This window comes from Triturus cristatus, chromosome 7, assembly GCF_964204655.1.
Source record: "Triturus cristatus chromosome 7, aTriCri1.1, whole genome shotgun sequence".
Classification (NCBI taxonomy): Eukaryota; Metazoa; Chordata; class Amphibia; order Caudata; family Salamandridae; genus Triturus; species Triturus cristatus.
This window is the reverse complement of record NC_140590.1, coordinates 1073864884-1073880491: the sequence shown is the minus strand read 5'-3', so window position 1 is coordinate 1073880491 and position 15608 is coordinate 1073864884. Positions and strand designations below refer to the sequence as shown.

General features: G+C 45.4%; 2 protein-coding genes across 3 annotated transcripts in view; both read right to left on the bottom strand.

Annotated features, from left to right (window-relative positions):
- PCYOX1L (prenylcysteine oxidase 1 like) overlaps positions 1-15608 on the bottom strand; it is a 130020-nt gene that overhangs the window by 60063 nt on the left and 54349 nt on the right. For both annotated transcript variants that reach the window (XM_085618169.1, XM_085618168.1), the window contains exon 2: positions 2271-2477. In XM_085618169.1, the coding sequence (XP_085474295.1) occupies positions 2271-2477 (207 nt within the window). The remainder of the gene's footprint in view (positions 1-2270; positions 2478-15608) is intronic.
- TIRAP (TIR domain containing adaptor protein) overlaps positions 1-15608 on the bottom strand; it is an 85931-nt gene that overhangs the window by 60063 nt on the left and 10260 nt on the right. The window contains exon 2 of the mRNA XM_085618170.1: positions 2271-2477. The gene's annotated coding sequence lies outside the window, so the exon portion shown is untranslated. The remainder of the gene's footprint in view (positions 1-2270; positions 2478-15608) is intronic.

The following is a 15608-nucleotide window of genomic DNA, read 5'->3' as shown; positions in this document are numbered from 1 at the left end:
TACTTCTCACAAGTGCCTATACAATGCCCTGGCACCCATTCTAAGACGGCTGAAGCTTACACAAATTTCATAGTGTAACCCAGCACCCAAGCTGCCATTTCGTTGGAACAAATTTTCACTGTCACAAGTCAAGATAGTGACATGCTGAAACTGAAAGACATCGATACACATCAGTCGTGGTACCAGCACTCTCGACCTATCAGTGACAGTGAATATCAACAGTTAAAAAATTTTTACTGAGGAAGGTATTATTCTAAGAGGTTTAAGAATTGTGATTTCTGAGAGTCTGCAACAGCAGATAATTGAAGTGGCCCATGAAGAACATTGTGGAATTGTTGCCACCAAATAAGTTCTACGAGACAGAGGCTGGTTTCCTCATCTCGACGAGAGATTTGAAAGAGAATTAAATGACTGTCCTCTATGGAAGTGCCCATCATCGAATACCACTCAACACCCTTAATCATGTCAAAGTTGTCAATGCAGGCATAGGAAAGAATTACTCATGGTGATCATTGGTGAATACTCCTCATTTTCATTGATCGAAGATCTCTCATCTCTCACTGAAGAACGGGTCATTGAGAGATTAGACAGCATCTTCGTGACCTGGGTTTTTACTGCGATCTAATAGTCTGATGACGGCCCACCTTTAAACAGTCACGATTTCAGAGACTTTCTCAGTCATCTTAATGTGAAGCATCACAAGAGCACACCTCTTTGATCACAAGCAAATGGCCTTGTCGAACACTTCAGGAGTACTCTAAAGAAAGCTGTCCAGCGTGCTGTATTAGAAAAGCTCGACCTTAAATCTGTCTTAAATTCTACTCTTTAAGCTTACCGTTAAACCTCTCACTCAACCACAGGTGAAAATCGTGCAACCATAATGTTTGATGAGGGCCATGACGACCAAGTTGCCTCAATGGCCCAACAAAAGCAAATACCGAGGAAGAAACACGCATGAAAGTGTTGGATCGTAAGAGGAAAATGAAGGCCTGTGCAGACAAGCATGGACATGTAAAGATGTTATGTTCACTAGAGGAGATCGAGTACTTGTGTGTCAGCATAGAAAATGAAAGTCTGATGTTTCTTTCAATGCTGAACCATTTCATGTGGAGACCAGCAAAGGACACACGGGGACTGCCCAACGTCCTGGGAAGTCTATTATGTAAGACTCCTCGCATTTCCCACATGTGGTGCATCGCTCGTCAGGCACTGATGTCATTGTAGAGACTAGGTCTGAAAGGACAAGTGAAGCACGCCTGACGGCTGCTATTTCTACATCACCAATGCTGGTAATGGACATTTCTACAGCCTGTCCCCAGTTTCTGAAGACCTGGTCGTGACATGTGAACAAAGCGTCATGAAGACTCATAGAAGAGCTATGATTGTGTGTAAATTTGTAAAATAATAGAGGGGGAGATGTAGTGTAGTGTGAGTTTGTAATGACAGAAACTTTGTGGACCCTGATGGACTCCTTAGAACTGTGTAGTAAGCATTTAAGTGTAGTGTATTCAGTGCAGGTTTTGAATGTTGAGTTTGAGGTTAGATGCAGAAGAATAAAGATGTGTTATACTAAGCTCCATGTGTGGTGTTGGTATTGACGAGAACTCGGACTGGGGAGAACGCTACATATCCCTGCCATGATCAGCCACTATTCCTACCCCAGGGTACAAGCCTCCACATATTCTGGTGAACTCTCCTTCCTTCACCCTGGAATCTGTCCTAATACCCTTCAATTTGTCTGTCCTTAGTGGGCCTCAGAACTGCAACTCCACATCACAAAACATAGATCCTGCTACATGCACTTCAACCAAATAATTCCACTGCCCTAAAGTCCAACTTCAGGGTGGAAACTTTCTTGTTCATGGGTCCATGTTTCTAAACGACATTGTCCCTGCCCAAGACAAAAACGTGCTTCTTTTGCAGTGAGCACTGTATGCTGTCATAACCATTCACTAACTCTTCCCCTGTACCTCTTGCCAACCTTACATAGTACTGCGTGACTTACTTGAAGCCATTCCTTGTCCCACCTTACAACACTGCTGCCACATGGACCCTTCCCTGCTCCATAATCCTACCTACTCTTACATTGAGTACAACACTTCAACCTCGTCTTGTGCTGCTAAGCTCTATTAGTCACTTAACCCAATGCCAGGCTCTAATTCTACCTTTTCCTCATTCTGCCATGTGCCCACACTCCTCTACCCAGGCCCCATGTCCCTGCCTTCCCTTAGACCAGTGCAGAGGCACACATGACCCTCACCAGGACTCACCCAGTAGTTTCACAAAGTCCTGCATGTGCAGGTTCAGGGAATGGATAGAGGAGCTGCCGCACTCGTACTCCTGGTTGTTGACCGTGACGGTGGCCACTCGCCCACCAATACTGCCCTTCTCGTACACGTCGATCTGCACTTGAGGTCCAAACTGCTGCTGGAGGAAGTGGGCCACAGCCGAGCCACCAATGCCTGCACCGACCACAGCTGCAACAATGAGAAGACAGAAGATGCTGAGTTACATATCTTGTTTATTATTTTGCAATCAACTGGCCAGAGCTTCAGGAGGAAATAGCACTTTAGAGCACTGCACTTACTGCTGGAAATGGAAAACAATGTACTCTGGGATCCCATCAACTGGGGTCAATGTTTGGCAGCAAAAAGAGGGCCGCCTCATGAAATATGGAATCTGACAGTCAACTTAGATATTTTATTTTCAACTTCTGCCACAAAGAAACCGTCAATAAGGACAAATATGATGGTAAATCTGTTCTGGATCACTGTATTGGTCTTAAACTGGAAGCAATCTAAGACATCTTACAGGCTTATGGCACTAGCTGCAGAAAGTTTTGTGTGCCAGCAATTCCCAGGATGTAGCAATGGTTAGGTAACCCGGATTGCGAAGGCGCTGTAAAAATCAGTTTTGTTTAGCTACAGTTCCGAATCATTGTGAAATAGGACAATATGCATTGCCTGTTATGCCAAGTGTAACATGTAGATCACAGATTTGTATTATATGTATTTAGCTCAGTGGGTAACTGCTTCTGCGACAAATTATTTTTCTGCTCAGCAGTTCATAAGCTGCAACTCTTTTAATGTAGCACAGTGAACTATGAACCGGCATCATGGACCGGGGTGCAAACTGAAGGCAGAGGTTTAGAATCAGGTATTTTCCCCCGATTTTGCATTGTTCAAAGGTTGCTGCAACAGTTTCTTTGGGCAGTAACTAATATTGGTGAGATACAGAGCACGCAGACTCCTGAGATTGTGATGAAAAGCACTATAAAAAAATAATTTAAATAGTAAATGCTACAGTAGTATTTTGGAGTTATTACCCATAGAGAGATGTATCTGACATTTTTACAGTGCCTGGATATCTCTTACATACCTGCCTCCAAATCATAGTGTCTCTTAAGCACTTGTGAAGAGAAAACAAACTGAGTGCATTTGTTTCCCTCCATGGCACTGGCATCCAGGTGTAAGCTCCAGATAGCTCTGAAGACCCTTAAAGTGAAGCCTTTGTGTTGGGGCCAGCTGGAAGGGAAAAAAAAACTGCTGGGGCCAGCTGGAAGGGGAAAAAAAACTGCTGCCCCCTGCAGGCGGCTTCTACGAATGGAAAACTGAGATTGGGGAATTGCTGAGTGTCAGCAAAACACACGAGGACAAACTCCGCATACTTCACTGGGGCTGTGCTGATCAGCTGCAATAATAGCTGCCGGAAGTGGCCGGATGCCCCTCATTTCCAGCAATGACTGCACCTACTGTTACACTTCACAATCTTTTTCACAGAAGACAATGAAATTATTTATAGGTACTGTTGGATCGCAGGCCTGAGTTATAAAAGAAAGGGTACCCTACTCTCTCTCTATATATGATCAAATACAAATGGACACAACACACTCTGCCCTTACCATATAAAGAGCTGGGGGAATGAGAGAGATCGTTTATAGGGTATGCGCTTGTACTCTCCCTTTCAATATCACGCCTACAAAAAGCAAACGTGCCCCAGTATTGAGCTCTCAAGTATGAGAGCCGGACATCCTCATTAGCGAGTCTTTTACCTAGTTCAGGATGGTTGTTTGTGTCCCAGTTACTGCAAGTAGGACCCGGAGGATATTTCCAAACAATCATTTGCAATTCAATCTGTCTAGCCTTAGGGAACTTATATGTATTTAGCTACGCAGCACATTAGCCTGGGTGCTGAAACATCTACTGTTCTTTAACATGGAGGGAAAGTAAGCACCAAACTGTGTGACACGCCAGGTATGGAGAGCAATATTGCCTTTCAGTGGGAAATTGTATAGTCCAAAGTTCTGTTTTTAATACAAAATCAGGGCCGTCGGTGGTCATATCACTGAAAATACAAGATTTGATAAAAAATATTATTGTCTACGGGTGCGCGTGGAAGACAATTTCTATGGACTGGAATCTACAGAATGCTAAAGTGATTCTGGTATTTTACTGACCTCTTCTGGTCGTTTTCTATCAAGAAAGTTAAATAGAGGCAGTTGCCAGAAAAATTAAAAAAAGAAAGTCCCTCAGCAGAAAGCAATTCTGGTATTTTACTGACCTCTACTGGTCGTTTTCTAGCAAGACAGATAAATAGAGGCAGTTGAAGAGAAAATAAAAGTCAATGAGTGGAAGCAGACAAGTCCTAGGGCTGCTCTCCTGAGCCCACAAAGTACATACACATAAGTATATACTAAAGTATCGAATGCTCGACCTAAAAAGAATGGGATGGCCGCACACACCACCTAGCTGTCCTGCTTCATCACTGGCCACCTTGCGCTCGCCACTTCAATTCCCAGCATGCCCAAACGTAACTAACACAGGCGCTGACATCACTCGCCGGCACCACGGTGTCTAGTGGCCTGACAATGTACCCAGAAACGAGCATGGGACTTCAATCCCAGCATGCTCACGCACAATTGACATTGGTGTCCGTGTCATTGAACACACAGTCACCTGCTGCATGCACGTGCAGTAAATACCCGGTCTGCTGCAACAAACAGCAGTATCAAGAGGAAAATGGAGCCAGAAACTAGGAGACCATTGACAAAGTAAGAGTTTACCCAGGTACATCCACCCGCTTGGAGGCAACGCAAAGTACCCGATGATAATCACGATACTTTTTGGTTTATTTAATTGTCTCCCTCCTTTCAAAAAAGTGTGTGACTGCAAAGCTCTCCTCATCTCACTCCTCCATGAGGTGTGACTCTTTCTTCACTGTAAGAGACAGGGTGAGATTTCTGGTATGAGTGCAAACTTCAAAAAGTCACCCTTCACCTTGAGTTCATCGCATGTTTTAAGAATGAGACTATACATGCATGCTTTCTTAATATTGCTTGCTTTTGCTGTGCTGTCTCAAGAGTGGCACATAATGATTTCACAGGGCTGGCAGTCACAGGTTGGCCCTGCGTTTTCAGAAATATATGCCACAGTCACTAGTGTTTTGTGTACTGTTCTGTCAAGTGTAACAGTGTCAGTATATTCTAACTGCAAATACGTTTTCTGTCTCTTTAAGACTTTACCATTGACAAAGAGCAAAACCATTTTATCATAACCATTGATTAGGAACTGGTATTGTATGTAAGCGTGTGAACTAAGTGAGTGTATAAACGTGTAGACAGGGATACACGTAGGAACAAGCAGGATTCCGGTCCTGGTCAATGCCCCGGACCTCTTTTTGGGGCCTTTTTAGGGCTGAAAAATGTCGACCTACAAGGACATGAGCCACATAAATAAGCCTCAAGTGTCTGATTGTTTTAATCATCCTTCACACCCCCTTAATAAATTCATAGTTCTGTTATGGGTAGGTGTACAGGGTTTTTAGCTGCCTGTATCCCACACATCCCGGGTCACCCCTCAACAGTCTTTCAAACTACGATGAGGGCTGCCTGCCATTAGAGTATTCTCTGGCAAGCCCGGGGTGGGCAATTATGAAGCAGGACACCCAGCGGGGTTGTGAGGTCACGCCATTTTTTGGGGGGCTATATCCCCCAGGTCCTATTTCCAGCAGCCAAGCATCCTACGAAATCCATTTATGCAGGATGCTGGGAAAGGTTTGTGGCTTGGTGTGGCACTTTTAATACAGACCCATAACCAGCCAAATTGTTGGATATGTTACTGTTCATTTTCTCTTTGGTCCAGCTAGGAATTGCAGTGGGCACTGTTGTAGATTACTTGCCAGCTCTTTTTGCATTTGCCGGACCAATTGTCCTTGTTCAAATCACCAGTTGTGGTACGTTTTCTCAAAGGATTGATCCAAATGTTTCCCCTAAACCTTTTGTGATGCCACAGTGGGACCTTAACTTGGTCCTTACTTTCCTGATGTGTACTCTCGTTGAGCCTCTCTACCCATCTGTCCCTACGTCTGCTAATTCTGAAGACAGTTTTTCTCATCCGGATAACCTTTGCTCATAGTGTGCGTGAGCTTAAGGCTCTGTTAGTTCAGCCTCCGTTCTTTCCAGACAAACTAGTGCTGAGGACTAGAGCAGTGTTTCACGTCAGTCAATCAATCACTCAACCAACATTCTTTACCACGCCTCATCCCCAGAAAGTGGAGAACACACTTTACTGTTTGGAAACCAAAAGAGCGCTCACATTTGTAAATTGATTGTATCAAAGACCATTAGGGTGACGATCAGTTCTTTGTCAGGTTCTCTGTGGCAAAGAAAGGCAAAACGGTGCAGAAGGGACATATCCAGATGAACAGTCCTCTGTATTAACATCTGATACTCAATGGCAAAGAAACAGCCTCCAGAGGAGTTGAACGCCCATTCCCCCAGGTCCAAACCTGCGCGTGGAGTACAGGTACGACAGTAAGGGCATTAAGGCCTTTCAGTCTGGCAGACTATTGGTCTGACCTGTTGCATAGAATCACTACTTTGGAAGGTACTGTTTTTATATCTGTTCACAAGGTGAGGAATCTGCACTTAGAAGTATCAATCAAAAGAACAAGTTACTTATCATCAATAATGCTTTTTCTAGTGGATATTCTCTCAAACCGCAGATTTGTCACGGCCCTCCTCCTTCCCTGTTCTGTTGAATGGACTCTTTTCCAGGTAAAGAGGTCCCAATTTTAGAGATCTACAAACTGGCACAATTGATTACTGCTGGGCCGTTAGTCTGAGGGTGCAAACGATATTCAGAGGAAAACTGGTGTTGGAGCGCCTGGGTGGCACCTTTGTACGGCTACGTTTGTCGCTTCTGGGGCAGAGCTGACTCGGCACGGGGCTACGCGGTGTCACCTGCTGGCGCCCAGGGGATGTTGCTGAGGGAGAAGGGTCTTCTGGATCCAGTCTGGTACCTGGGGATATTTCAAAGGTGAGAAACCCACTGAGCCTTATTTTGAGCATTCTATTGGCCCTGGCACAGAGTTTTGGTAAAATAGCAGAAAACCAATCCAATGAGACAAGAATCTGGAAGTAGAATTAGCATTATTGCACCCTCAAATTAATTATCCATTCACACCTGTAGGGGTGTCATGGGTGATCTGGACAACAGGACAGCATAATTTAATAGAAAAAACGGTTAGCTTTGTCTTGAGAGTTTTGCTTTTTAAAATGTGCATGTTCTTTTACTTATTTAAATAGTTTTCTCAGAATTGGAGGGAAGTTTCGCATTTCCCTTCATAGGAAATTATTGAAGACTAGGTAGAGGAGGCAGCCAAGTTTGATCATAATGGTTGAAAAACTGTAAAGAGGAGGGTGTCCAGGTAAGAACTGCACATAGTTTCTTCCCTACCGAATGTTGTCAAGCTGCGTACAAATATCAAGGGCGCTGATGTAATGTCCTTAACACAAATAAACAGTGTGGTGTAAAAATACATTACAAGAGGTTGAAAGCCCTCTGCATCAGGAGAAGAGTCTAGAATACCCTAGTGCGATCCGTAATCAGATGCGCACCATTCTGGAAAATATTGAAAACCCATCTCATTTGAGCAAAAACAACATTCTGGCAAACTCAAGTTAAGGAAATATGGAAAATGTTGCACTTCCTGTGAATGTGGAAACTATGGCATGCGTTTCCAGATGTCTAGCCCACACTGGATACAGCGGTCACACTACATCCAAGTGTAAATTGTTGATACTTGCATTTATCTGCCTTCATATGTTCATCCATTTCAGGAGGATTTGGATTGCATATTGGCAAGTACTGATGCAGGAGACTTACTTGGTACCAACTCACTGTACCCCTATCATTTAAATAGTAGAACCTCGGGTACGCCCTGCCCACAAGGAAGCTGGACAATGGGAACACACTTTATGCCGCAATCAACAAAAAACTCTCCAGAAGGCTGCAGATCATTCAGAACTTGGCTGTCAGGATCACTCTCAACCTCACTCCCACACTACACTCACATCACATCAAATCCGAAGAAGCTCCACTGGTTCCTCATTCAAAAACAAGCACAATTCTAACCTCTCACCCACACTTTTAAAGCACTGCATAACACTGGCCCAGCATACCTCAACAATCTCCTCTGCTTTCACAAACCTTCCAGCCGCCGCCGCTCATTCGGACTTCTACTTGCACATATACAATTCTTAAGGAGAGCCAGATCCGCCGGTCGAGCCTTCTCCTACATCACTCCTAACGGAACAGCCTGGCCCTACACTTAAGAGCATCTTCCTCACTTCTTAAACTCTGCAAGAAGCTAGAGACCTGGCTTTTAGTGTAGTCTCACAAGGCCCTATGTACGGCTAGACTCACATCTGCAAAGCACAAGGATTCTCTCCCACTGATAGTGCGTGCTACAGATCTGTACAGATTAGCAGATTCTTATGGTGAGAATTTGGGTAATTTGTTTTCTTGTGGAGTGAAGAGTAAATTAAATGTATATATAAAAGCAATTATTATTATTATTATTATTATTTTTAACGTGCTGCTCATTCTCAGCTATTCTCAGTTTTGGCAGATAAAGGATTTAATTAACCCAGATTCACAATGTGTGCTTAGGTGATGAAACAGACAATTTGAACTCTAGTCTATTGTTAAATTGTATGTATGTGGTATTTCTACAGCACAAATCTAACCAAAAAGCAGGGGCTCTGTAGAAGGTCAAAGACAAGCATGAAGTCAACAAGTGTTAGGAGAAGTAGCCGGTTTGCGGATGGTTAATGCATTGCAATGTAGTAATCTTTAAAGAGGTGCATTCTCAAATCCTTCATAAATTGGAGCAGCATTGGGGCGTTCCTGATGGCAATGGGGGTGTTGCTCCAGATCTAGGATGCACTGATGGAAAAGGTCTGCTGCATTGTGTTTTTTTCTTTTCTACAGTTCTTAGTCTGCAGTCTGGTCGAGTTCAGCCTTTGGGTCTACCAAGAACTACCACAGATTGAGAGCTTAATTGTAAGATAAGCAGGAGTGCTGCTCTGATGGCTTTTTAAATGATGTTTCTGGTTTTGAAGATGGTGAGGGTTAGCAAGGGGAGCCAATGCAGTCCATCATGTTGGGGATAATATAAATATATATTTCTTCATGCCCTGAATAAGACGTGCAGCGACGTGAAGGATGCCCTTAAGGGGTGCCAGCGTGGAGTCGGAGATGCCATAGAGCAGGGTGTTAACCACCATCCAGATGCAAGAGTACATAAACTTGAACAGTAGTTATGATGGCGCTTTCTGGAAGAAATAGTTTCACATTATTTAGAAAAGAGAGTCGATACCAGGTTGAATTTGTTTTTTGGTAATGTATATCTTGAGGGTGAGGTTGGTGTCGAGGGTGAATCCAAGTGCCTTGGCATTTGGTGAAAGTTGGGATCTAAAGCTGTCTAGGTTTGTGTCATTGAGTAAATAACAGGAATCATTGGCAAATAGCAGGAATTCTTACTTTTAGTTGGGGTGAGGTTCAGGTAGGCGCTATACATGCAGGTCTGGACAATGAGGCAACAGTATTAGGGTCATCAGAGGTCTGAAGCAGAGGAGACTCTCGTAGAGTTTTGTATCATCATATTGGAGAATCTTGATGCTGTTGTCTGCAAGTACTAAGCGACTGCATGTAAATGTTGAACATGGCAGGGGACAGTATGGAAACCATGGGGATTCTGCAGGTAAAGGGATTTTTTTGAACCGGCAGTGGCCGTGTGAACAAATTGGTGTTGGTTGGAAAGGAGAACCAGTAGGGATATTGCTGATGAATCCCATTCGAGACTCCAGGGTGCATATTATGGAGGCAAGTTCAACTGTCGAAGGCAACTGAGGGGCCCACAATATCAGGAGACAGGGGTCATCTTCATCTGTTCTCAAGTGGGCATCTTCAATGATGTATACGGTAGTGGTTTCCATACTGCAGAGGGATCGGAGGCCAGACTGGTAGTCGAGCAGGAGATAGTTAGCATTAATGTGATCTTGGGAGTTGAACACTGGCTACTTTTTCGATGTTCTTCCCGGTGATTGATAGATGAGCAATCGGCTGATAGTTGGATAGGTCAGCAGAGACTAGTGTAGGTTTCTTTACAAGAGGGAGGATCTGTCCTGTCTTGAGGGCTTCTGGGAAGATGCCATGAGAGAGGGAGGCATGGACAATGATCAATAAAGGTGAGACAGCATTCCCAGAGAGAGATGTGACAAAGGACAAGTGTAAAATATCTTTATACGAAGTGGCTTTGAGGTAGTCGAGTAAGTTGGTGAGACATACGAGTAATAGGGCTTTGAAGACTTACCATGGTGGGATACTGCAGAAAGGGCTGGGTGTAAGAGATGAAGCAGGCTTTATCTTGTTGATTTCTTTTTTCAGTGGTTGGTGGTATTGAACTTTTCTGTGGAATGAGGAATAGGTGGGTCCGACAGGGAGTTGAAACGTATGTGCTTCTTTTAGTGGCTTCGTTGAGGATATTGGTATAGTACTTTACTTTGGTTGATGTGATAAGCTGTCTGCATGTTGCTCCGAGGGACTTCAGTATCACGAGGTCACTGGAAGTTATGTTTCATTTCCTACCTACGGATGGATAATTGATTGTCAACGAGGTCTTTAGAGTACCAGGGTGCATGCTTTAATTGGGGTGTGGATGTTCATTTAGGTTTCCAAAAAAAGTCCTGAGATTGTTTAGGAGGGTGTTGACATTTTTCATGGAGTTGTCTAGTGCAACGTTTTTGTAGGATCTGAAGGTCTGGTCTTCTCTTTGAATTTGTTTGTAGGACGCCAAGCAGTGAGCTAGGGATCACAAAGTGTTCAGCCCAAGGGAATGTGTGGTTTGCATTGGATCACAGGTAATGTTGTGAGAACAAGGTTGAGCATTTGGCCTTTGGAATGTGTTGGTTGTGTGACATTCTGTACCATGTTGAGCGTATTTCTAGTTTTTTTTCAGCTTGTGTTGTATGGGAGTTTGAAGTCAAATAAAGACAGTAGGGTGGGCCTGTCGGATGGACATCGAGGGTATAGAAGAATTAATTAATGAATTCCTTGTTGTGCCCAGGAGGCCAATATTTGAGATAGACATTGGCGGTCTGGCTTGCTGAACGGGAAATGGCATGTCAGTAACTCCATGGAGTTGAGTGTTATTTGCTTCCCTAGTGTGTAGAACCAGGAATACGTACGGTTGACAGTAAGTCCTCCTGCCTTCTTATGCACGGGTCACACAATGGATGCTGTAGACTGTGGGAAGAAGGGTGTCTAGTATGTGAGGGTCAGTCATGTTTCTATAATGAAGAAGACAACAAGCATGTAATAAGTGGTGAGATCTGCAATGTTTGGTGCATGGAGAACTGCGTAGCGAGTGTTTTTTGGTAGTGCATGCAGCAAATTAGCCACAAGACCTGTTTCCCTTAGGATATGATTTATGGAACATAGAATACATCCAGGAGAGATTTATTTTGTCACCATATCTGGTGGATGTGGACTTCCTGGAGGATATATTTTGTTTGGAACAGCAAGCCCTCTCTGGGGTGGGGGTTTCAAGGTTGATTTATCCTCAACACATTCCAATATTGGCGTATACTTTTTCAGCCCCATGCTCCATTTTCTTTTATGTCTCTCTATATCCCATTAATGATTATGAAAATGGAGGAGCCTAGATTCCTGTTGAAAAAAATGCAATGGCATCACACTAATTGGCTTTTAAAATAGAGTTGTTGGCACTCTGTCGTAGAGAAATTAAACAAAGCTTAATTAAGGAGCCTTTTTGAGCATAAGTTTAAGTGCAACTGGAGAAAGGTATTTTGAAATTCCCAAATCCTGATCCGCAAAACTCACAATTTGCAAAAATTTCAGACTTTAATTTCACCATCCTACTGTGGAAAATCCACCAGTATTGGTAATTATGTTAAGGACAAAAGTATTCCCAAGGAAAGGGCTGGCGGTGGCAGTGGGAATGCTAGCAACACCAATGAAGTTGTAACCTTGTTGGCATCTATCATTAACTATACAACCCCCATTTGTGCCTTTCATGCCCTTCACTGGCCCTTTGTGTTTGCTATAATGACAAAGATGGGCTTTGGGTCTCGATATTTGCGGTGGGTCCGTCTTCTCTATATGAAGCCTCAGGCCAGGGTGAAGGTAAGTGGGGTTCTTTGTTGAGATTTCCCCATGTGGTGGTAGGGTGGGGGGTGTTCCGATGTTCCAATGCTGTTGCGATTGCCATAGAGGAACAGGTGGAGTGGATCAGGGTGGATGCTCGGGTATGGGGTTAGTGCTAGAGCGACTTGTGGGAGAACTGGATTTCACTATACCCTGACGATATTCTGCCTTACATACAGACCTGGATGAATCACTGCAGCACTTGGGGACATATTCCAGATCTACAGAACTTTGTACACCTGGCCTGACTATCTGGTACCAACTACTAAAGTATTTAAGAAAGTAAGAAGCTTTGGAATTACCACGGACTCCAGGTTATCAATGAGTGCCCAAATGGACAAACTAGCAAGCTCAAGCTTCATACTACGAAAACTCTGTGACGCATCTTCCCCCCACCTGAGATTTCCACACTCGGTCCAGGTTACTATCACTTTTGGACTGTCTAACTTGATTACGCCAATGGACTCTACCACGGATCATCTTTATCAACTATGAAAAGACTACAACTGATTTAGAACTTTGCTGCCAGACTACTCCTACATTTAAACCCACAAGCCCACATCTTCCCTGCCTTGAAGGCCATACATTGGTTACCAGTTGCCAGAATATCCAACTTCAAGCTGCTTTGTATCACCCACAAAGTAATGCATTTAACAGGACTGCTTTTCATCAGGAATAAAATCACCAAATACATTCAACAAAAGAACTTCGGCCCAAGATTTGCACCTTGCCTCAAAACCCCACCATACAAGAAAAAGCCATAGGCGGTACATCTTTCTCTGTTCAAGCAGCCAAACTATGGAATTCATTAACATCAAAGGTAAAATCCACGGAGAAAAGTATCTTTTTCAGAAGACTACTCAAGAGTTGCCTCTTTCCTACATAACCATCATACTCAAACACTAATGTACAATATAACCCTGCGTTTGTAAATATTTATAATTTGATCATATGTATGTATCTAGATGTGAATTTCTTTGTAAAAATATGTATAATAACTATGGTTTTTAAAATATATAGATATTCTTTAGGTCTGCTTAACAAATGCATAAATTACTTATAGTTAAATATATATTTATATTATTCTATGCTTAACATGTTTATAGGTCACTGCATAGTTTTCATACAAGTTATCTGATTACATGCTTATGGGTCTCGGTTTCATGAATTTACCACACTATAGGAGCCTAGCGCGCAACCAAGATGGCCGCGTAGGTGCGAGGCTCCCGAGGACCTCCGCGACCTCCTGCATAAATCCTGACAGAATCCTGTCCCAGATGAGGGGACTGTATTTGTGAGCCTGTGCAGAGGTGACGCCCGTTTTCCGTTTTTAAATCGGACCTCGGACACCGGCAGGAGCATCGATTGAGGTTTGCGGCCTTCTCCACGCCGGCCCCCCGTACTGGAGTTGTGGGGCGATCCGGACACAAAGTGAACAACAGCGGCGGGCGAGGCTGGGTGGCTCGCGTACCCCGCGCTTTCACTTTCGCTTTTGCGCCCTCCTTGCTGCCAGGCGAGGTTGGGTTGCGGGGCGGTGTGCGGTGCTGTGGCCTCGTTGGGCTGCCCTGCCGGCCCGCCGGCTGCGATCCGTCCTGAGGAGCGGTGGTCGCCCCCCCCCGGAGCCCTTGAACGGGATTGTCTGCCCCCTTTCTGAGGAGATTGGCTCGATTTGGGGATTGCGACCATGGCCACAAAACAAGATGGCGACCGGGCCAAGGTGAAGTCGACCCGTCGTGGCACGGCCCAACAATCCAATAACATGGACCGCTACACCCTCCAGAAGGGATCTCCAGAGGTGCTGCGTAGGTCCCCCACGGGCTCGACTGATGCTCCTGTTCCGCCCACGGACCTGACCCTCCGGGATGTCATGGGCGCCATCGCCGAGATGAAGGCCTCGGTGGACCAGCGCTTTGACACTCTGGCGCAGAAGATCGACTCGGTCCTCGTGGACGTGGGCCTCGTGAGAGCCGATCTGTCTAAAACAAATGACCGGGTCGATTCTTTGGCCCACTCTACCTCGGGCCTCACAACTGACGTGGCGGCCCTCCAACAGGAGGTGCGCAGGCTTGGCCAGGCGAGCGCCCTGATGAATCGTCGACTGGAGGATTCCGAGGGTCGGGCCCGGAGAAACAACGTCCGCATTATCGGGGTGCCGGAGGGACGAGAGGCGGAGGCAGCGGATCTGTTCGTGGAGGACCTGGTCCTCACCCACCTACAGCCTCGGGGGCTGAGCAAATTCTTTGCAGTGGAACGGGCCCATAGGGTCCCCGGGGGTAGGCCTAAGATCGGCGCCCCTCCGAGGCCTCTCATCGCCCGGATCTTCAATTTTAGGGACAGAGACGCTATCCTGCAGACTTCTAGGCTCCAAGGGCCAGTCAGACTTGATAACATGGATATTAATTTCTATCCTGACTTTACCCCGGCGGTCCAAAAGCAGAGACTAAGCTTTCTGGGTGTCAAACGTCGCCTACGAGACCTGAATCTCAAATATTCGATGCTTTTTCCAGCTAAGCTGAGGGTGGAGGTAGATGGCCGCACGCACTTTTTTGATCGTCCCGAGGCGGCCGGGGACTGGCTGGACACTTTGCCCGGAGATCGGGGCCGGGGGGGGCGGGGGGGGAGCGGTTGGTGGGGAGGGCCCGCCGGATCAGGACTAAGGGACTAATGGTAGGCCTTGCTCCGGGCTGTGTTATTGTCACCATTGACTGTTAGGGTAAGTTCCCCTCCTGTGGAGGTCGTGCGGGGTCTCTTGGGGGATCTCCCTCCTCCTCTGGGGGACTAGTTAGTTTTCTTTCTATGGGGCGACAGGCACACTGCACTTTGGGGGGGCTGTTTGGGCTCATGCAGGGGTGCAGGGTGGGGGGAGTTCTGTTGGGATGGGTGGGTTGGGGTGGGGTGTGGTTCGTTTCTACCGCAAGGCAAACCCTTTATTGTACTGGTGTTTTTGAGTTGCTCTCGGGGGGACAAATGATGGCTTCTGTATGTGATGGGGGGTAGGGACCTGACTTTGTTGTCCTGGAACGTTAACGGGCTGGGGGATAGGATTAAGCGGGGTGTGGTCCTGCAGTATCTGAAACGGATTTCGCCTGATGTGGTCTT